The sequence below is a fragment of the Stenella coeruleoalba genome, assembly GCF_951394435.1.
Source record: "Stenella coeruleoalba genome assembly, chromosome: 1".
Lineage (NCBI taxonomy): Eukaryota > Metazoa > Chordata > Mammalia > Artiodactyla > Delphinidae > Stenella > Stenella coeruleoalba.
This window is the reverse complement of record NC_137169.1, coordinates 174,652,521-174,675,206: the sequence shown is the minus strand read 5'-3', so window position 1 is coordinate 174,675,206 and position 22,686 is coordinate 174,652,521. Positions and strand designations below refer to the sequence as shown.

The following is a 22,686-nucleotide window of genomic DNA, read 5'->3' as shown; positions in this document are numbered from 1 at the left end:
ACTAATGATTTATCACTGAATAGCTGATGGAATTTTAATAATCAGTTTTTCTTTGAATTGAAAATTTATCTGTGATAAACTTCACATTGTTTTCCCCCTGCCGCCTGGCTTGTGGGATCTTAGTTCCCTGACCAGGGATCAAACCCGGGCCCATGGCAGTGAAAGCGCCGAGTCCAAACCACTGTACAGCCAGGGAATTTCCACAGTTTTAAATTTAATATAGTTAATGGTGTGTTTTCGGATGTTTGCAGCTTTAGTCTTTTCCAACATTAATGATAATCATGCCAGAAATAAGAAAAAACTAGAATTTTTTTCACACCCTATCCTCTTTTTTTTTTTCACCCTATCCTCTTCTGGTCCTTGGCAAAACTTGTATAGAATTAACTTATTATACAATTGTATAATTCAGAGATTGATACCATAAATCAGTGACTTGTTTTTATGGCACTGTTTTACATATCCACACGAAGGTATTAGTGGGTGGACAGTATGTCATTCAGACTGTTTCCAAGCTACTGTTACTTAAAACATTCATTGGAGCTCATCCTCTTTAGAAAATAATTCCATAGCCGTTGTTGTTCATCATACTTAGTTTTAGCAAAATTTTGATCTTTATGGTTGAGCTAAAGCAAGTAAGAAAGTTTGCGTGGTCTTTCAGATGACCTTTTTAAATCAAATCTGTTCCGTAGGATAAAATTTTTGCTGCTTTTGTCATTCAGAATCTTTTGAAAACTAATGTTTTCCCCCCCAATTAACTTAATCATAATAAATGTTTCAGTATTTTCTTTACTAGCATGGTAACATACCAATGTTCTTAGAGTTTAAATTATTCCAGGTCACACTAGAAACATCATGGATCATCATTACTAGTTTCCCCCAAAATAAGTGGCTTTGGTCAACTTTTCTTGAAAGATTGTCTATATTAATGTATTATTCACAGTAAAAATGGAAAAACACCTTTGCAGAAACATATGTTCTTTTTCAGATGAACCTTATCTAAACGTCACTTTACGGGGAAAACCCAAGAGAACTTAAAAGACCAATTATTAGAAATAATAGGGGACTTCCCTGGCGGTCCAGTGGTTGGGACTCTGCACTTCCACTGCAGGGGGCACGGGTTCAATCCCTGGTCGGGGAATAAGGATCCCACATGCCGCACGGCCGAAAAAAAGAGAAACACTTAGCAATATGGCTGGGAGAAAAAGTTAATATACAAAAGTCTGTTGCATTGTGTACATTACAAACAGCTAGAAAACAACTAAAGATACCACTGCGCTAGTCAGAATGTCAAACACCTAAGACTAAGTCCAACAAAAAGATATGCAGAACCTATACAGGAAAAATAAAACTTCATTACAAGACATTAGAAAAGACCAGATTGTGTTCACGGCCAATATAATATAGATGTCAGTTTGCCTGAAGTTGATCCACATCTGAATGCAATTCTAATCCATTCCCAGTAGGTTTTGTTAATAGGCTGATTATAAATACCTATAGGGAAGATTTATGGCCAAAAATAACAAGGACTCCTGTAGAAGAGCAGAATGAAGGGTCTTGCTTTACAGATCTCAGGACTTAATTTGAACCTATAATAATTAGTATAGTAGATGAGATGACAGTTTGACCAACAACAATACAGAGTGTAGAAACAGATTGTGTGTTGCATGCAGCTTCGGTATAATAGAGTGAGTGACAGATGGCATGTCAGGTCAGTGGAAAGGGAATGGACTGTTCAGTAAATGGAGCTGGAAACAGTTGGTCATCCATAAGGAAATACTTGAACTTGGATCCTTACCTTATAACCAGATACAGAAATCAGCTCCAGATAAGGACTTAAATGCCAAAGCAGTTTTAAAACTCTTGAGTAGAATATATAAGTAGACATCTAGACAGCACTATCCAGTAGAAATATAATGTGGCCTACACATGCAGTTTTTAATTTTCTAGCATCATATTTTAAAAGGTGAAAAAAACAGGTAAAATTAACTCAGTATATTTTCATCATGTAGTCAATATAAAAAATATATTGACTTTTTTTTGCGGGTTTTTTTCATATTAAGTCTTCAAAATCTGTCTGTGTATTTTACACTTAGAACACATCTCAGTTTAGACCAGGCACATTTTATGTGCTCAGTAGCCACAACTATATTGGGCAACATAGTTCTATACTTTCTGGAAGAATTTCTTAGAACATGAAATGCATTAACCATGAAACAAAAGACTGAGGTATTCATCTATATTAAGATTAAGATCGTGTATTCATTCGAAGGATACTTTAAGGAAAACCACAAGCTAGAAGATTCCAATATAGCCAACAAAGGATTAGTATAGAAAATATAAACACCTCCTACAAATCAGTAAGCAAAGTACAGATGACTCAGTAGAAAAACAAGGAAATAGGCATTTTACAAAGAGGAATGATATTTGGCTAGTACATATGATGGGGTGTTCAGTCTCATTGGCGAATAGGAAAGTGCACACCAAGACCATAATAAAGTACATCTACTTTATATCCATTTGGTTAATAAAATTTTAAGTGATGATGCCAAGTATTGGAGAATATAAATATCAGCAGGATCTCTTGTCCATTGCTCATAGTGGTTTATGAACTGGTGGAATGCCTTAGGAAAACAGTTGAGCATTATCTGCAAAAGTTCAACATTTACACATCCTATGAGTGCAGTTCCATACCTACACTTACCCACAGAAACTTGGCGAATGTACTGTAGGAGACATGAACTAGGATGTTCAGAGTAGCAAATGTTTGTAAGAGTAAAATCCCGGAAACAACCCACATACTTGCAGTAGTTACCACCAGAAATCTACTGGTGAATTAATGGGTACATACACACAGTGGGATATTTAAATAGTCATCAGAAAGAATAACTCTGGTGATTCACACGTGGGTGAGTCTTAGCATCGCTATAGGATGTGAAAAAGGAAATCCCTAAAGATTACATAAAATATCATACCTTCTCATAAAGTTAAGAATAGGTAAATCAGGGCTTCCCTGGTGGCGCAGTGGTTGGGGGTCTGCCTGCCAATGCAGGGGACGTGGGTTTGTGCCCCGGTCCGGGAAGATCCCACATGCCGCGCAGCCTGCGCATCCGGAGCCTGTGCTCCGCAACGGGAGAGGCCACAACAGTGAGAGGCCCGCATACCGCAAAAAAAAGAAAAAAATAGAATAGGTAAATCTTAAAATATATGTATGCATGCATATATATGTATGTATGTCTAGTTAGATATGCATATAGATCAGAGGAAAGGTATATGAAAAGGACTAAAAAGATTCAGGATGGTGGATTTCTCTATTTGGGGAGACAGAGTGATGGACTTGAAGACCCCATAGCTAGAGAAAGGTTTTATTAGAGTTCTAGCTTTCATGTTGTTGTTTGGTGGGTTGATGGAAACTTTACATTATTAAATAATAAATGTCTCGACCATTTTGTTTGAATGGACTAAATATAGCCTTTTCAGCATTTGTAAGATTCACTTTACAGGTGATTGGAAAACTGATTTTTGGCACATCATGGCTTTCCCCTTTTCTCTAGTAGTTTGTGCAACTGAAAATATAAATTTCACTGAAAATTTCCTCTCGTTAATGTTTTTTTTTTTCTCTTCCCTTCCCTTCCCCTGCCCTAGTAGCGCTCATTTCTAATTCCCACGAGTAGGCTACAACTGTTCTTAAAAATACTGTTACCGTATCCCACTGTAATCCTTCATCTTACTTCTACAAGCCGCCCAAGAAACTGAATTTCACTGATACCTTGTGGCTTATTAACACAAGAAATCTTTTAGCTGTACCTTGTGAGCAAGGACTTTTCAATGCATTTATTTTTCCATTTGTGTTTGTGTTTTAATAGACTGACTTCCTTTTGGTAGTGTTGCGTGATGTCGTTCAGGCATATCCTGAAGTTCGCATTGTTCTCATGTCTGCTACTATTGATACGAGCATGTTCTGTGAATATTTCTTCAGTTGCCCAATCATTGAAGTTTATGGGAGGACTTACCCAGTTCAAGGTAAATATCGTGGGGGTGGGATGGGAGGGTGAACATTTTTTGTAGTGTGGATTTTCTTAATCCTAGAGATTGGAGTAATAGTTTAAAGGATATTTAAAATAAAATCCAAATCAGGGTATCAAATGCATCATAGCGTTCTTGGGGTTTTAGTCAAGGAGTAGTGAGTTTCGTTTACAACTTGAGGAGTTTGCATATCCAGTGAATTTCCTGTCCTTACAGCTAAAGTTAACTTGTAAGATTTTATAGTCGAGTGTAAATTAATATGCCTGTAGATGTTCATGGGAAATAACTGTTAAAAGTTTAAGCAGCCAGGGTCAAATTAACTAGAGAATCAATCTTTCCTAGAGCCAGAGCAGGCAGATTTTGAAGTGAGATTAAGATGAGAGTTTCAAGGTCAAATATTTCTGATTGTTAAGAGTTTATTTAGAAGATTTTGTCATTACCATTTTCTAGAATAGTCATCTAGTAGCTTGGTTTTAAAAATTACAGTACAGTTTAATTGAGGGCATGAAAATAAGCTAAAAATTTTTCAGTGTACATATGAAATGATGAATGGCTACGTCAGGATGCTAACTTGAAATTCAGAAGGTGAGGGTAGCTCTGAAATAAAAGTCAGTGCGCTCATATCTCACGAGGGTTAATAATGGTTAATAATGCTGCAACTGCTTTGCATGCGTACTGGCGTTGAAAAAATAATTAAATGGATGACAGATGGTGGGAACCAGGTTTACTGCTGGAGTGGGAGGTTACAGGTAAGTATGAGGGAAGGCTTGAGTGAACCCTGTGGTACTGGATTACAATTGGAGACATTAGTGAGAACTCGTGTTTAGATAGAAATGGATAGATAACAAAACTAAATATACATGTGTATGGACCCATGGATTAGCATACATAGATATATTTTCTAGCTCTGTCTGCTGAGCAGGCCTAGAAGTAATGACATCCCAGTAGCAAGGATCATGTTTCCAACACCCAGATCATGTTTCCAATACCATTCTCCAGTTAAAGGAACCAGATGCCCTTGAAGAAATGACTGATTCTGAAGTTGAGGCAGGGAATATACAAGATGAGCTTGAAACATCTTATAGTGACAGAAAGTAAGGAAGTGCTTTAAAAAAATAAAAAAACAGTGAAGGGGACAAAGGGACATAGGAGTCAACATGAAAGCTCTCAGTGCCCAAAAATGGAATAGTTGGAACAAAAAAGTAGAAAACGTAGTATTGGATTATAACCTAAAGTATAGAATAGATACCCATGAATTTATATGGTGGTTGAATAAATAAGTGGGTAATAAAGACAAAGCTGTCATATGGAAGAACTAGAAAAAAATTACGTAGATACTCTCTCTTAGCAAAGTGATGCTTAACTCCTTCAGTGTGTGCTGTGCTTAATGAATTGCTTCCAAAGAGTAGAGTATGGAAAGGGGGAAACGAGTCACTCAGCGATGGAGTTAACTTGGCAAACACTACCTCAGGTTGATCCAGTTTAATGTCATCAGTGATGAGTCATGTTGATAGTATGTACCTTTGATATAATGAGATGAGAATGGTACTTTAGGGCTCTAAGGGTATAGAGGGGGAAGTGTTTAGATTATGAGATACTTCTGAAACAGTTCTGGAACACTTCAAAGAACCTCAGGAGCATAATTGATCAGTAGATGTTCCAACCTTCGCATTGAAGTCCTTTTTTAAGAGTAATGACTAAAAGGAACCCATTTTTACCTGTACATCCTGATAGAGGAAGGATGGACTATGGTATATTATTGTATTGATAGTAATTTTTCTCTATATATAACACCCACACTGGGAGTATACAACATAGAGCACAATATGCATTCCATGAATGTTTGATTGAATATTGTGTATAGCGGATACCCTGACTGGCTTTGTGGGAACATGTATAAGAGATACCTCACCCTCCTCCAAGGTTCAAGAGATGGAAACACTGAGTTTGATTGGAAAAAGAGTTTATTGACACTGAAGTTTCTTGGCAGTTGTGAAGAATCAGGTGGAAGGGTATGAAGTAGTTTTGAATTATGAATTAGAAAATGAGTTTTAAAGACTGCTCCGTTCTGCAAGTTGATAGTACTTACCTGACTGCATTGTCCTGCCAGAATATTTTCTGGAAGACTGTATTCAGATGACCCACTTCATTCCTCCACCAAAGGACAAGAAGAAGAAGGATAAGGATGATGATAGTGGTGAAGATGATGATGTAAGTGAATTTCATGAAGAATTTTCATTGTGGGCAAAATTGTTATTGCAGGGAATGATTTTAGTAAAAACATGCAATGAGTTAGCATTACTAAAAACTTGTAAAAATTGACTGTAATGTCTATCTTTGAATTAATTGATATATTTCACTCCAAAGAATTCCATGTTCAGTGAAAAGCGCTTTTCATACCATGAGTTAAATCATCTCTGGCATAAAGGTTAAAAAAAAGAGAAAGGAGTAAGATATTTAATAACTCCCATTTTGTAAGGCTTTGCTGCTCAGAGTGTTTTCCATGAGCCATAGCACCTGGGAAACTGGAAGAGAGGTGGAATCTTGTGCCCCACCCCAGATCTCCTAAATCAGAATCCACACTTTAACAAGACCTTCGGGTGACCCATATGTACAATAAAGTTTAAGCAATAGCAGCTACAGTCCTAGGTTACAGAGACTGTATGGTAATGACATTAGCAGATGGAGAGAGTATTAAAGTGGGGGATGATGAGGGATTTCCTAAGAAACAGGAAAGAAAAGTGACACTTATTTCGTAGTGCTTCAGAGTTGGACCAGTGATATTTAAAAATGCATCTTGAATCTGGAAACATGAACAGAATGAATGCTACAAGGCAGCCAGCAATGCAGAATATGATAAACATAACCTAGGATTCGGTATTTTTAATCAGATTTGAGGATATAAATGAATTATATTATGAATTATATCCTCAAATCCGATGAATTAAAAAGTTTCTTAGGGGGGAAAAATCAATTGTAACAACTTCATTTCCCGTTACTGAAGGTTTGGTTTATCATTGGTTCTCAGGCAGACTTTTTGGAAAATACAGACCACATTATTTCAGATGTAGATGAGGTGATCAAATACCCTGTCTGCCGGTATGAGTGAGCCTGGGAATTACACAGGAAGACATTGTGTATATATAATTACATGATAATTGATACAAAGAGAGGATCATAGGAGCAGTTTATTAATCAGTAAGGAAAATATTTTTGAAAAACCAAGAGTTTATAGTCATAAGAGAGAAATAAGCTTGGTAGAAGGAGCCATTAGAAGTTGTAGAGTCAAATTTAAGAGTTTGTGCTTGAATTTTAGTCATGTCCTATGGGAAGTATTGGTCAGTAGAAAAATTCAGTATGTCAGCGTGCAGTAGTTTTTGAAAATTAAATTTCTTCTATATGCCAGATAAGACTAATCAGCTAGAATCAATAAGGACATTAGGTGTTATGTGAACATTAAGTAAAATGTAGGAGACTTAACTCCTGGGCTGTACTAATGGAGACAGTCCAAAATATGTCTCCCTGTTTTTTGCAGGCAAATTGCAACCTGATCTGTGGTGATGAATATGGTCCAGAAACAAAGATGAGCATGGCTCAACTGAATGAGAAAGAAACTCCTTTTGAACTCATCGAGGCTCTACTTAAGTACATCGAGACCCTCAATGTTCCTGGAGCTGTGTTGGTTTTTCTGCCTGGCTGGAATTTGATTTATACTATGCAGAAGCATTTGGAAATGAATCCACATTTTGGTATGAGTCTTCTTTGAATTCTCAACTATTTGAGTGAAAAATGAATGATTTTGCTTGCACCCTAGCCAATATGTGAAAACAAAATTTAGTGTTGTATCAATTTTTGATTAAAAACATACATAATGTAGAAGTTTTAAACTCGGCTCCTATTTTTAGACCTTAACTTTTCCATATTTTTATAGGAAGCCATAGGTATCAGATTCTACCTCTGCATTCTCAGATTCCTCGAGAGGAACAGCGCAAAGTATTTGATCCAGTACCAGCTGGAGTAACCAAGGTAAGTAGTAAACATTACAGTTACGGGGTTGGAAGTAACGTAGATATTAGACAACTATTACAGACCTTCAAAGAGCTATCCAAAAAAATTGTAATCCATCTGAATTGAGGAAGAAAAAAGGGGTCCTTTCTTCATGAGTTTAGTAGGTTTTTCAATTATCCAGTCAATGAATGAGTGATTTATTTGAAGATTTCTGTAATTCTGTTGTCATTTGTTACATAAGCAGACCATTCCTTTTAAGTACATAATAGGAAAATATTTTCTGAAGTGTAATTTTTCTTAATACCATTTATTTCTTCACAGGTTATTTTGTCCACAAATATTGCTGAGACAAGCATTACCATAAATGATGTTGTTTATGTCATTGACTCCTGCAAGTAAGTTCCCAAGGAACCCATTGCCTTGAATACAGTAAATCTTTACAATACTCCATGTAGTGTCTAGAATCAGTTAACAGAATCAAAAACACCTTATTTTTAAAACTCTTGTGTTCTCTTACCATCAGAATTACTGTGCTGCGTCTGTATGTACTGAGTTATAGTGTAATTAATGATTCTTGGTGTTGATCATCATATCAGTTATGGTAGAAAGTGACGAAGCTTAACACTAACTTCTGACTGCTTCCCACTTATTCTTGTCTGCTGGTGTTTTGCTCATTTCCCATTGGGTGTTTCCATTGACCACTGCCACACAGTGGCATGCTCTTTGGTGTATAAAGATGTCCAGTATTTAGCTCATGACAAGTGACCTATTTGTAGGACACTACTTAAGAATTGAGACTTCATATTTGGTATGAGATACCCTGGGAAATACACAGGGAGGCATTGTGTATAGGTAATTACATGCTAATTGATACACAGAGAGGACAAAAACGTCGAAACATTGTTCTGTCTAGCCAGTTCGTGCCTCATGTCTTCTCTCTGTAGCCCCTAAGCCTTTCCTGGCAATTGAAGATTTGCCAGTGCCCACTTTAGGGAATGGTGAATAGCATGCCCCTCTTTTGTGCCAATCCCAGTCATTTAGTGCCAGCTGCCTATGTGTAACATTGACAAATTCTGAGGTTGCTTAGGGGTTCAAGAGGACCGTGCCAACACCACTTGGTGAGGTCATCAGAAGTGCTACATGTTCCAGTTTAGCACATAGCCTTTAGATCATAGATTGCCTAAAAGTTAAACTAAACTTCAGAATAGAGTTGGCTTTGAATAATTATCACTCACCTGCACGTGCCAGATCCTGTTTAAGTGCTATATGTTCATTAATTCACATAATGTTCATAAATAAAAACACTGCAAGATAGGTGATAGTATTATACTCATTTTCAGATGAGGCACAGAAAGATTAGTAACTTGGCCGACATCATCCAGCTGGTAAGTGGCACATGTATATTGTATTGCCTCCTAGCAGGTTGGCAGCCTGAAAGAGTGCAGAGTCAAATTCTTAGCGGTGCTGTTCACAGACAGACATCGCGAGTAGGCATGACTGGAAAGCGTCTGCCACTCAGTGGAAATGTAATAGTTATGTATTGATAGTACACGTGAGTTTTAGAATTGACTGCTCTTTCCTATTTAGGCAAAAAGTGAAGCTGTTCACTGCTCACAACAATATGACCAATTATGCTACAGTTTGGGCATCCAAAACAAACCTCGAGCAGCGGAAAGGACGAGCTGGCCGTGTACGGCCTGGCTTCTGCTTTCACCTCTGTAGCCGAGCTCGTTTTGAGAGGTAAGACCAATTCTTGAGTAAAGAATGAAGTTGGTTTTTTGGGGGTTTTTTTTTTTTTAGCCTTTTACACACACACCCCTCCCCACACCTCTCTGCCCTTACATAAACTTAATGAACTCAGAACATAAGTGCTTCCAGTTAATTGGAGGAAACTTAGCTTAGGTAGTGAGATTGTGGTAAGGATGAAATCAGAAATTATCAATGGTGGCATGTTTGATACCAATTTACTATTTACTAATAACCTTTTAAAAGCATAACATGTTTTCCACACCACACATCTTTATCACTTTGGGATTACTGATATTTATGGAATGGTTAACTTTTCTGAAAAATAACTTTAAAATAACAATACTCTCGTATTTATAGACACCCTCCCCTACCCCCCCATTAGCACATCACCTCTGTCGTATGATCCTCCTTATGTGCCTGAGAAACAGAGGGCATTATTTAGGTAAGGAAGCCAAAGCTTAAGAAACTTAGCTGACTTCTCCAGGACTGAAACCCAAGTCTGTTAATACCTTGTCCGTTTCCGTTTATACCACAGATCCTTTTGGAGAATGTTTGTGGATGAGACCAATTGGTTTAAAAAATACTTCTCTGGGGTGCGAGCTCACCATCTTCTCAGTTCGAAAGTCGTTATTCCTTGCCTCCCACCTCACCCCCCAATTTAAAAAATACTTCTCTCTCTGAATTATAGGCTTAAGTTATGTATTTAGTTGTATGTTTCTGGAAATCAGTGTGGTGTACATTAGCTTTAACCAGTTGATAATAAAGGTAGAGTTAGGAGGTGTGTTTGTGTGTACCACAATGAAGAATTGTGGGACAGACTAATTTAGGTGACCAGATGTATATAGCACACTGAAGAAAGGTCAAAGCTTTGATTTGCTTTTATACTGGTAACATATGGCTCCCTAGTAATTACAAATGTTAGTTTATTTGAGCATCAGAAGTTGATGCAGGAGACTGGCTGCAACATTTGGAAGACACTTAGTTCTTTTTAAAGGTTGGCTTGTCCCTTGACCTGAATAAACAAGTACTATACTCTAATATTAGAGTAAAACCAGCTCCTAATTAGTTAACAGCATGAATAGATCTTTAAGGGATTTTTGTTCTTTTCTCTGTAGGATGAGGAATAGATATGCTATATGCATCTATGTAAACCTGATTAAAGCTGATCTGGGTCTTACCAGCAATGTTGGAATTCACCTCTAAATGGTTCCTATGAATCTTCATTATAAATAGTTTATATAGGATAAGCCTGAATTGGAAACGTAGAGACTTGGATTTTATACTGTTTGTGCCTAATGTATCACATAATCTTAAACATTTACACTCTTTAGGCCTTTGTTTCCCCATTCTACAAAATGAGATTAAGTTACTTAACCTTTCTGTGTCTCTTTCCTCAGTTGAAAAAGGAAGGTAATACAATACTAATGCGAATTAAGTGAGTCAGTAATGGAAAATACTGAGAACAATACTTGGCACGTAGTAAACTCTCAGTAAATGTTAGCTATTGTTATTATTGTTAATACTGATTTATATTAATAGTTTTTATTATTAAAAATTTAAAGGGTTAGATAATCTGTAAGATCCTTTCCAGTGGCACTAAATTTATACAGACAAGGAAGTAGGGGAAGAGGTAGCAGGGAGATATTAGAATTAGCCTGCATCTCCCACAGAAGGTCTTGCTACCTTTTTTTTTTTTTTTTTTTTTTTTTTGCGGTACGCAGGCCTTTCACTGCTGTGGCCTCTCCCGTTGCGGAGCACAGGCTCCGGACGCGCAGGCTCAGCGGCCATGGCTTATGGGCCCAGCGGCTCCGCGGCATGTGGGATCTTCCCGGACCGGGGCACGAACCCGTGTCCCCTGCATCGGCAGGCGGACTCTCAACCACTGCGCCACCAGGGAAGCCCCTTGCTACCATTTTTAACCCATGTTTGTCAGTAGCCAGACCTGAAGAAGCCATGGGTGGGGGTAATAACATTAGAGATTTGGGATAATTTTTCATCCTCCTTCACTCAGCTGAAAATGCCTTCAAGCCATAAGGGTGAAGTCGTAAGCCACTACTCAACCACTTAAGAGGGTCTTGTCCAGAGTCTTTGTAGTAAATATAAAACGTTCTTTTGTAATTGTAAAACGATGAGGGAAGGGCAGCTCTATATATTCCTGATTATCTCTCTGCGAAGTTTTTTTTAAATAAACGTTTGTGTACACAAGTGAAGATGGTTATTTTATGCTTATTTTCTCTTAGACTCGAAACCCACATGACCCCGGAGATGTTCCGAACACCATTGCATGAAATTGCTTTGAGCATAAAACTTCTGCGTCTGGGAGGAATTGGCCAATTCCTGGCCAAGGCAATTGAACCTCCGCCTTTGGATGCTGTGATTGAAGCAGAGCACACACTTAGAGGTACCTACAAATACAGACCTGCCTAACACATGCTAATTATACCATCTGTCTTGTCCTGGCAAGTAACACTTAACAAATGAGTCAAGAAGAGGATATAGTCCACAGGGCTGTGACAACAAAACTTCCGGTGTTGCTTAATGTACTTAGTGTGGTCAGTGTATATAAAATGAGCAACATAAGGTAAGAAAAGGATGATGTGAGTCTTATTTGGGGGAAAAAATGGAGAAAAGGCACGCGTTATCTCTTAACCGGTGGTTAATGATCAGAACGTGAATTATTCATGATACCCACAGTGTTTTATGTACATTTCATAGAACATCTATTTATATTTTCTTATCACACTTACAGACGCAATGTAGTATAGTGGGAAAAAATAAGGGTGTTGGAGTCCAGGGGATCTGAATTTGAATGTCGTGCTCACCTGCTGTGTGAACTTCAGATTTTTATTCTCCAGATTTCATTTCTTTCTAGAAATTATCAACAGATGCTATCAGACTTGTTAGAGCATGTAGCTGTTTATGCTGCTATTACAGTTATTACTGTATTTATAGACTTCTCATGGACAGTACTCAGCTTTACAGCCTACAGGGCCTAATTCTAGTACATTCTTCATGTTAGGTGCTCTAGAATTTGGTTTTGTTCTGTTTCTGAGTGAAGAGAATTGTTGGCTATGAGCATGGTGCTGGCAGTTGGCTTGACAGTTGAGGAAAACTTAACTGCAGTATCTGAACCTTAATCTATAAACAAATGTTTCATCTTTGCCTAGGTTAAAGGGGTGTTCATTACTGTTTCTGCTCACAAAGAAATATCTCCCCACAGAGCTTGATGCATTAGATACCAATGATGAGTTGACTCCTCTGGGACGAATCCTGGCTAAGCTCCCCATTGAGCCTCGTCTTGGCAAAATGATGATAATGGGGTGTATTTTCTAGTAAGTGCTTTGTTTTATTGCTGATAGTTAAATGGTAAAACAGTTTTAGAATTTTATCCCCCTCCCAATAAAAACAGGGTGGGCTCGAATAGAAGAAAAAACTAAATATTCTTCAGTAGAGAAGTGGCATACTTTAGATACTGAGAAAAGTGTGAAATGAGAAGAACAGTCAATGGATGGACACCTGGGCCCAACTTTTTTGGGGAAAGAGCACAGACTTCTCAAAAGAGAAGTGCAGTTAAGTAGGTTAAGTAGTTTTCCTTCAAAGAGAAAGATTAGGAAAACAGGTATATGTTATTAGAAGGTTTTGAAGATTAAGAAATTTTGTAAGATGGGGGAGAATGGGAAAGGAAAAATATAATACTTGGTCAGTTTATGGTAAATATGCTTCCATTAATATCAGAACTCATTATTTTTTCCCCTTTTTGCCTCTGGAGAGCAGCTGTAAAATTCTTTTTGTTCAGCCAGTTTCAGTGCTGCTAAAGCAATACCATAGCCAGTAAAGACTGACCCACAGTTGACAGTACTGCCCAAGTTGCTGGAACAAGAATGTGATCTAGACTGAATTTTCCTGTCTGTTTCAGTGTGGGAGATGCTGTTTGTACCATCTCTGCTGCCACCTGCTTTCCGGAGCCTTTCATCAGTGAAGGAAAGCGACTGGGTTATATCCATCGAAATTTTGCTGGAAACAGATTTTCTGATCATGTGGCCCTTTTATCAGTATTCCAAGCTTGGGATGATGCTAGGTATGGGCTTGAAAGAGGAGAATTATAAGATTTGGGTGAACTGTCTCTAGTTTGTAATCTGTATCTAGTTCTTTAGGCTTTGGGAATGACTCTTAACAACCTGTTTGTTTTAGAATGGGTGGAGAAGAAGCAGAGATACGTTTTTGTGAGCACAAAAGACTCAATATGGCTACACTTAGAATGACCTGGGAAGCCAAAGTTCAGCTCAAAGAGATTCTGATTAATTCTGGATTTCCAGAAGGTAAGATTCTCACATTCTTAAGACAGATCTGAAGTAACCTTAATGTAATACACATGCACATTGACAGTGCAGTATATTTTAGCTTCAAACATTAGACCCTTTGCTTTTTCTATGTTCCTGGCTATTTCTTATTTCTTTGAACTCTGGTGATAATCAGTTTTTCACATTAATTCAGTCTTTTACAGGATGCAAAAGGTTATAATGTTCAAATTGTAATTTAGTACAGAGATGATTAATAGACCTTTTGAGAATTGTGCTACTTTGGGAGGACTTTTTGTTTTTACTAATTTTTATTGGAGTATAGTTGATTTACAGTGTTGTGTTAGTTTCTGCTGTACAGCAGAGTGAATCAGTTGTACACATATCCACTCCTTTAGATGGGAGGATTTTTTAAATCCATCCACTTGTGAAGAACACAGGTCTAGCTTTTAGCACCTTTTGAATGAACCGTTTGTTGAAATACCTCAAGTAGTGGTTTGTGAGGTGATTTATTAATTTGCCCATCTGTTCAGTTTTAGATGTGAAGTAAACTCTACTGTGTTAAATTTTAATTGGCTTTAAATAAGGTTTTAGTGGACAATTACAGAGGACTTTGATACGTGATATAGGAATAGTAATCCAGCTGTTTATTTCTTGTGTGAATTTGAACTATTGTACTTTTCTCCAATTAGATTAAGAGACAAGAGTTATTTCCTGAAACATTGAAAATTGGAACACATAACCAGAAACAGCTGTTTAGTTGAGAGACAGAAGGTAGTTGGGCAGTATCTAGATAACTAAAGTAATTCTCTTCTGTTGTAAACTGACTAAACTTTTAATTATTTTAAAAAATGTATTTATTTTGGCTGTTTTGCGTCTTCGTTGCTGCACACAGGCTTTCTCTAGTTGTGGCGAGCGGGGGCTACTCTTCTTTGCGGTGCATGGGCTTCTCATTGCGGTGGCTTCTCTTGTTGTGGAGCACGGGCTCTAGGTGCGCGGACTTCAGTAGTTGTGGCGAGCGGGCTCTAGAGCGCAGGCTCAGTAGTTGTGACGCACCGGCTTAGTTGCTCTGCGGCATGTGCGATTTTCCCAGATCAGGGCTCAAACCCGTGTCCCCTGCATTGGCAGGCGGATTTTTTTTTTTTTTTTAATGGCTGTGTTGGGTCTTCGTTTCTGTGCGAGGGCTTTCTCTAGTTGCGGTGAGCGGCGGGGGCCACTCTTCATCGCAGTGCGCGGTCCTCTCACTGTCGTGGCCTCTCTTGTTGAGGAGCACAAGCTCCAGACGCGCAGGCTCAGTAATTGTGGCTCACGGGCCTAGTTGCTCCGCGGCATGTAGGATCTTCCCAGACCAGGGCTCAAACCTGTGTCCCCTGCATTGGCAGGCAGATTCTCAACCACTGTGCCACCAGGGAAGCCCAAGCAGGCGGATTCTTAACCATTGTGCCACCAGGGATTTCCCAATTCATAACTTTTTAATCAAAATCAAAGGAAAAGAGAAAAACATTTTTGTGTGATAGACTCTTCACAACAGTCCTGAGATGCATATATTTACTACCCCATTTTATAGATGAGGAGACTGACACAGAAGCTTAAGTTACATGTCCAGACTTAATTAGGAAGTTTATAAGACTAGGATTCAAGTTTTTTAGAACAAAGTATATCCGCTCTCTTACCATTGTACTTTCCATGTGCCTAAAGCATAGTTTGGGTGAAGACGTCCACCACCTTCTAGTGGTTTCCTCATTCCATCTTCTGTAGAAGGAACAGCTTTTTAAAAACAGCATATGGAACACTGTGGTCATATCAGTCTAGCTCTTATTCTGAGAGTAGATGGTTATTGGGGTTTTTTTAAAAACACTCCAAGCTTATTTTATTGAGTCTATAAGAGAATACAGACATTTTAATTTTCTTATTGTGGCTACTCAGCAGAATTTCTCCTTGCATTTAATCTGAGTGCAAGAGTTCTGAGAAGAGAGGAAGGTAGACAGGTTATTTGAAAAAGGAGGGTAGAGGAGGAGTTAATTCTTCTAATTGTCATCTAATTCTGGTAAATACATGCAATGTGAGGATTAGCCAGATACCTGATTTTATTTTTTTTTTTAATCTCCTTCCTCTTAACAGAGTGTTTATTGACACAAGTGTTTACTAACACTGGACCAGACAATAATCTGGATGTTGTTATCTCTCTCCTGGCCTTTGGCGTGTACCCCAATGTGTGCTATCATAAGGAAAAGAGAAAGATTCTCACCACTGAAGGGCGTAATGCGCTTATCCACAAGTCATCTGTTAATTGTCCTTTTAGCAGCCAAGACATGAAGTACCCATCTCCCTTCTTTGTTTTTGGTGAAAAGGTAAGAAAAGATTAGTTTAGAAAAGTTTACATTTAAAATCCAAATTATCTTTACTTATTAATGTGCAGTGGGAACATGAGTTTTAATTTTCAAAGCATAGTTCATTATCATTATATGGTAGTTGATTGACAGTTGGAATGTCAACTATTTCCTCTTGCCTCTTTCTCTGTCTTCAGATTCGAACCCGGGCCATCTCTGCTAAAGGCATGACCTTAGTCACCCCCTTGCAGCTGCTTCTCTTTGCCTCCAAGAAAGTCCAGTCTGATGGACAGATTGTGCTTGTAGATGACTGGTATGGATTTTCATATGTGAACTCAACTGAATTCTTAAATTGAAATGTAATGGGATTCAGCTGCTAATCTAACTTAATTTGTGAAACATGGCAAAATTTGATGGCACAAGTGAGATGCTTTATAACACTGTCTTTTCTTGGCGAGTAGTATATCTTAGGAGTATGGTTCATAGTTGGTAGTAAAGTCAAGTCTTAAATTGACTATACCAGCAGAAGCAGATGCATTAGGCATTGGAGCCGCATCCACTACCATGAATACTACAGTAAGGAATCAGAGTCTGATTGGAGCTTGGGCACTTCTTTTTTCTGTATACTTTATAGTACTTAGAGACTGGTGGTGAGTGGGTAGTAAGCACTTGGCAGAAATTGATAGAATATAACGAATGGTTAGTAGGCTCAGTCATATTCTTGAAAACTTGCAAAACTAACAATCTTAGTGTCTTATTTCATTCTTTTGTTGGAGGCTGAGTGATCTGTATTGTAAGAGTATTTTGCTCGATAGACTTTGTGGTTCACAACTCCTGCCAATAGCTAGCAGCGAATTTCAAGAAGTTACCTTAGATTATTATTCTTCGTACGTGTGTTTGCCTAATTCTGGGGCCATTACATTAGTTGAAAGTATTGGTACTTGGAAAGAAGTTAAATTTATCCCATCACTTGCCATGTGTGAAATTGAAAGATAATAGTCTTTTTCTGTGTGTACCACATCTCTCATTTTTAATCATTTTTCTCTATTTTAGGATCAGACTGCAAATATCTCATGAAGCTGCTGCCTGTATCACTGCTCTCCGGGCAGCCATGGAGGCTCTGGTTGTTGAAGTAACCAAGCAGCCTGATATCATCAGCCAGTTGGACCCCGTTAATGAACGTATGCTAAACACAATCCGCCAAATCTCTAGGCCCTCAGCTGCTGGCATCAACCTTATGATTGGCAGTACACGGTGAGTACCACAGTAACTTCTCTTTGAACTAAGCAGAGTACAGTAATCTTATACTGGCCTAAAATTCCCACAGTTAGTTAATAGAGGCCTTGTTATTTGAGTTACAGTTCTAGACAAATGCTGAATATGAAGTCTAGTTCTGGTTAGCACACTCAGAAAAAAGGGTGTTACTTTTGTGTTTATGATCTATTACACCAGTGCGTGCTAGAGATAGAAGGAGATCTTTAAAGTACATATAGAGCCCAGGATAGGTCACATGACAGGAAAGTGAAAGACCCCAGACAGTCCTCTTCTCAGTACTGCTTTGCCATCTCCAAAGAAAAAATGATGAGGTGTTAAACTCATTCTTCAAATGAAAAGCATCAGGGTTTATCTTAGGGAAATACAAGAACATGGATATCTAAAAGTAAAGAAGTATGAAGTTTATCTTAATTCTTAAAATGTTTTATCTGCTTCAGTTTTTTTCACCTTCAGAAAGTTTCTTTGCCCACAGCTCTTTCTTTGGAAATACTTGATGCCTGCAGGCAGAACAGCAGTACAGTCAACTCCCATATAGTCTCTTAGGTTTCACTGATTGTCAGCATTTTGTGACACTTGCTTTCATATAAATATTACACACTTCTTTTGCTTAATCGTTTGTGATTAAGTTGCATTTTACGTCAGTATGCTTCATGTATCTTTTGAGAACATAGCATAAACAATACTAGATCACACCCCAAAAATGTGTTAGAATAACACGATCTAATATACAACCATTAAAATTTTTTTTATTCACTCAAAAATATTTAATCTCCCCGTCAAGATTCGCTTACTGCATTTGGTTATAAACTGTTATCTTAATGTATAGAAGTGCTGTGTGCTTTATGGATTCTGGCTTCCCATTTTGCCTATAACTGAGTTAACTACTTCTTTAAACTAATGAAACATAGTACTTAGGGTGTGCCACACTGTGTTAAGTGCTTTTCTGATATTAACTCATTTTAATATTTAACCTGTCTGTGATGTATTCAGTATTTGTGCCTTTGGCTTCATTCCCTTTATGCATTAAATTTTCGAATGTGACTGAATGTTTATATTTTGTGACTAGTTGAGAAGTACTAAGGATGCTTTGCTAAAGTGGTGGTTTTGTGCTCTTGCTAGGTATGGAGATGGTCCACGTCCTCCCAAGATGGCTCGATATGACAATGGAAGTGGATATAGAAGGGGAGGTTCAAGTTATGGCGGTGGAGGCTATGGGGGTGGTGGAGGCTACGGTGGCAGTGGCTATGGGGCTGGCTCCAGCTACCGGGGAGGCTACAGAGGGACTTCCCGAGGTGGCTATGGAGGTGGCCCAGGGGGAGGCTACAGAGGGTCTGGGGGGTCCCAGCGAGGAGCTGGCAGAGGGGGCTATGGGAGCGGCTACTTTGGACAAGGAAGAGGAGGCGGTGGCTATTAAAGCTTGCGAGTGTCAGTGCCTGTGCACTGACAGGTAAAATAATGCATGCTGCCCATTTCCCCAAGTTGTTTATGTGCCGCCAATAAGTAAACCCATTTTTCACCCGTTCTGTGGTTTGTCGTAGTTTAAGGAAACTAAACATTTAGGTATATTGGTGATTTTGTTTATATTATGTAAAATATCATGCTCTATTATAAAAGTACTACAGTTTGTATTTTTTCTTTAAGGAGTAAAGATTTGCCTTTAAAGTTAACTTGATATTTTCTTGACTTTAGTTTAATACAATAGAAATAAAATATTACATTGAATACTGGCCATGTAGTTAATTGTTGATCTTATTTATACATTAGAAAAATTTTACAATGGCACTTAATTACATCTGTTAGTTTTAAACATCAGAGGAAAAACTACTTCGTTTCACAAGTACACCAATTGATGTTATTTACTTACAGGAGTTAGAATAAATAACCTTGAAATGCAGTTGTTATTCTTGCAGTAAATATGGCTAGTACACAATTGACATGGGCCTCTGTATCTGAATAAAACTTTTGACCTAAGGCTGAACATTTTTACTTTTTCCCAAGCTTTGTCTTTGAAAAATCTAAGACCAAGGCCAGCGTTCTCTTTTCTTAAGTTAGTTTCCAGTGTAAAAATTATTTTAAAATTTTAATCAAAATTAAAAATTAATCTACATAACCCTTGAATAAAGATTATATTTGCAAAGAAGCTTCACCAGTGCATAAAGTTTAGATATTTGACAAGTTACTCTACATTAACATGTATTTCAAAGGATATTTGTTAAGCTAGTTTATTTTAGTGGAGATGTTTATACGCTTATAACATTTTATAAGTTTCCAATGAATTTTCACATTTCTAATTTCAGAATAGCACAGTATAGTAGAGATTACAAAGTTTTTGGATGAGACAGAACTGAGCTCACGTCTTAATGCTGCTGACACATGAATGATCTTGGGCAACTTATATTTTGTGTTAATGTCATTTTCAACATCCTCTTCTCATTATACATATGTTCTTTAGATCACCTTTAGCAGTTACTGTTGATAAGCTGATTAGTCCAGTTTAGAGACTCTCAAATCTGTGTCTCCAACTGAGATTTTCTTTCTGAGCATCCAGACCTTGGTAAACAACTACTTACTGGACATACATTTCTGTCCAGAAATAAAAAAAAACTTAAGTACTTTACAAACTGAAGAAAACCCCCTAACTCATCCTATGCTCTGTACTCTGTTCATGTTCAACTGGTTTTTCTTTGTTTAAACACAGATAGGAGTTTCTGCCAAAGCCATAAATATCACCACATCTAGTCAATTCTTCTTCCAGAACACCTTCCAGTTGTGCTATTCTAAACTAGCTGCCTCTGTTCTATTCAGGCTATCATTAACTTGGATGTACACTGATGCAGCCTCTTAACTGATCTTCCTGCTTATTTAGTTCTGCCTGTCTACAGTCCATTCTCCACACTACAGTTAGATTAACATTCCCATACAAATTTAAGGTCACCACTGCACCCCTCTTTGCTTAAGCCAGTGGTTCCTATTGCCTTTGGAGTAAAGGCTAAGCTCCCTTCTCATGCCCTCACTCCTACCCTACACTCAGTTCCATTTAGTAGCCACACCGAATTTCTAGCCTCGATCAATGGCTTTCTTGTGTCCTTTGCACATGTTGTGAAAACTCCCATAAAAGGTATAAATTTAGTAATGCCTCACCTGACTGGTACGTATTCCTCCAACTTCAACTAGAAATGGGAAATCAGAAATGGCCAAAAGGGATATCAAATTACATTCTCTGAAGCTTGAAAGAACCACTCAGGCAGGCATAGTTCTCAGAATTTAGCTAGAAACCTAAGGCAGTTGCTATGCAGATTTCTAGAACTCTTCTCTCTGCAGCTGTGTCCTGTATTGTGCCCCACAAATTTTAACTACCCTCCTCAAACTCCAGTGTCTTTTAACTCAGTGAGACTGCTCTTCTCTGTTTGTTCCTTTCTCGCTTTGTCATGATCCAGAATGCCTCCACACAAAGTCAGGGTGGTCTTAGGCTCATTGAATTTTTTCCCTTATTTTGGGGGTCACAGTTCTACATTGCCTGTTGTCCAATATCTGAAAGCAGTTGACTCATATATATAATATTTTGGTGTCATTTCAACAATCTTCACAGCATCTTCACCAACCAGGCGTAGATTCCATCTTAAGAAATCACTTTCTTTGCTCATCCATAAGAAGCAACTCCTCTGTTCAAGTTTTGTCATGAGATGGCAGCAATCCAGTCACATCTTCAGACCCCACTTCTAGTTCTCTTGCTGTTTTCACCGCAGCTGCAGTTACTTCCTCCACTGAAGTCTTGAAGCCTTCAAAGTCATCCATGAGGGTTGGAATGAACTTCTCCCGAACTCTGTTAATGTTGATATTTTGGCCTCTTCCCATGAATCACAACTGTTTTTTTTATATATATATAAATTTATTTATTTTTTTGGCTGCGTTGGGTCTTTGTTGCTGTACGTGGGCTTTTTCCAGTTGTGGCGAGTGGGGGCTCCTCTTTGTTGCGGAGCACAGGCTCTAGGCTCACAGGCTTAAATAGTTGTGGTTCGCAGGCTCTAGAGCACAGGCTCAGTAGTTGTGGCGCACGGGCTTAGTTGCTCCGTGGCATGTGGGATTTTACAGGACCAGGGCTTGAACCCACGTCCCCTGCATTGGCAGGCGGACTCTTAACCACCGCGCCACCAGGGAAGTCCCACAAATGTTCTTAATGGCATCTAGATTGGTGAATCCTTTCCAGAAGGATATCAACTTATTTTGCCCAGATCCGTCAGACGAATCAGTATCTGTAAGACTTGAAAGTTGAAATTACTCCTTGATCTGTGGTCTGGAGAAAGGATGTTGTGTTAGCAGACATGAAAACAATATTAACTTTCACACATCTCCATCAGAGATCTTGGGTGCCCAGGTGCATTGTCAGCAGTAGTATTTTGAAAGGAATCTTTTTCTGAGCAGTAGGTCTCAAAACATTCAGTAGACCATTGTAAACAGATGTGCTATCATCCAGGCCTTGTTCTGTTTTTAAAGTAGATTTAGCATAATTGTTAAGGCCCTAGGATTTGCAGAATGGTAGATGAGCATTGTCTTCAACTGCATTATCCCCTAACAAGAGAGTTAGTCCTTTGAAGCTCTGAAGCCACGCATTGGGTTGGCTCCTCCTCTAGCATCTTCCTCCAACATAAGGCTGTTCTGTCTACATTGAAGGTCTTGTTCAGCGTAGCCACCCTCATTATCTTAGCTAGACTTCTGGATAACTTGCTGCAGCTTCTATGTCAGCAGTTGCTGCTTCACCTTGCACTCTTACAGAGACGGCTGCTTTTCTTAAACCTCATGAACCAACCTCTGCTAGATTCAAACTTTTCTTTAGCTTCTCACCTCTCTCAATCTTCGTAGAATTGAAGAGAGTTAGAACCTTGCTGTTGATTAGGCTTTAGTTTGAGGGAATGTGGCTGGTTTGATCTTCTATCAAGACCAGTAAACTCTCCTTATCAGCAGTGAGGCTGTTTCACGCATTCATTGGAGTAGCACTTTTAATT

General features: G+C 38.4%; 1 protein-coding gene across 3 annotated transcripts in view; it reads left to right on the top strand.

Annotated features, from left to right (window-relative positions):
- DHX9 (DExH-box helicase 9) overlaps positions 1-19,730 on the top strand; it is a 54,887-nt gene extending 35,157 nt beyond the window's left edge. Inside the window, exons 10-23 of one of the 3 annotated variants that reach the window (XM_079922114.1) lie at positions 3,864-4,020; positions 6,134-6,234; positions 7,559-7,772; positions 7,955-8,049; positions 8,353-8,426; positions 9,619-9,771; positions 12,021-12,181; positions 13,001-13,112; positions 13,697-13,858; positions 13,972-14,099; positions 16,200-16,429; positions 16,606-16,721; positions 17,462-17,662; positions 18,803-19,730. In XM_079922114.1, the coding sequence (XP_079778240.1) occupies positions 3,864-4,020; positions 6,134-6,234; positions 7,559-7,772; positions 7,955-8,049; positions 8,353-8,426; positions 9,619-9,771; positions 12,021-12,181; positions 13,001-13,112; positions 13,697-13,858; positions 13,972-14,099; positions 16,200-16,429; positions 16,606-16,721; positions 17,462-17,662; positions 18,803-19,097 (2,199 nt within the window). In that variant the 3' untranslated portion in view covers positions 19,098-19,730. The remainder of the gene's footprint in view (positions 1-3,863; positions 4,021-6,133; positions 6,235-7,558; positions 7,773-7,954; positions 8,050-8,352; positions 8,427-9,618; positions 9,772-12,020; positions 12,182-13,000; positions 13,113-13,696; positions 13,859-13,971; positions 14,100-16,199; positions 16,430-16,605; positions 16,722-17,461; positions 17,663-18,802) is intronic. The other 2 variants (XM_079922113.1, XM_079922112.1) reach the window with 2 other exon arrangements.
- The last annotated feature ends 2,956 nt before the right edge of the window (positions 19,731-22,686 follow it).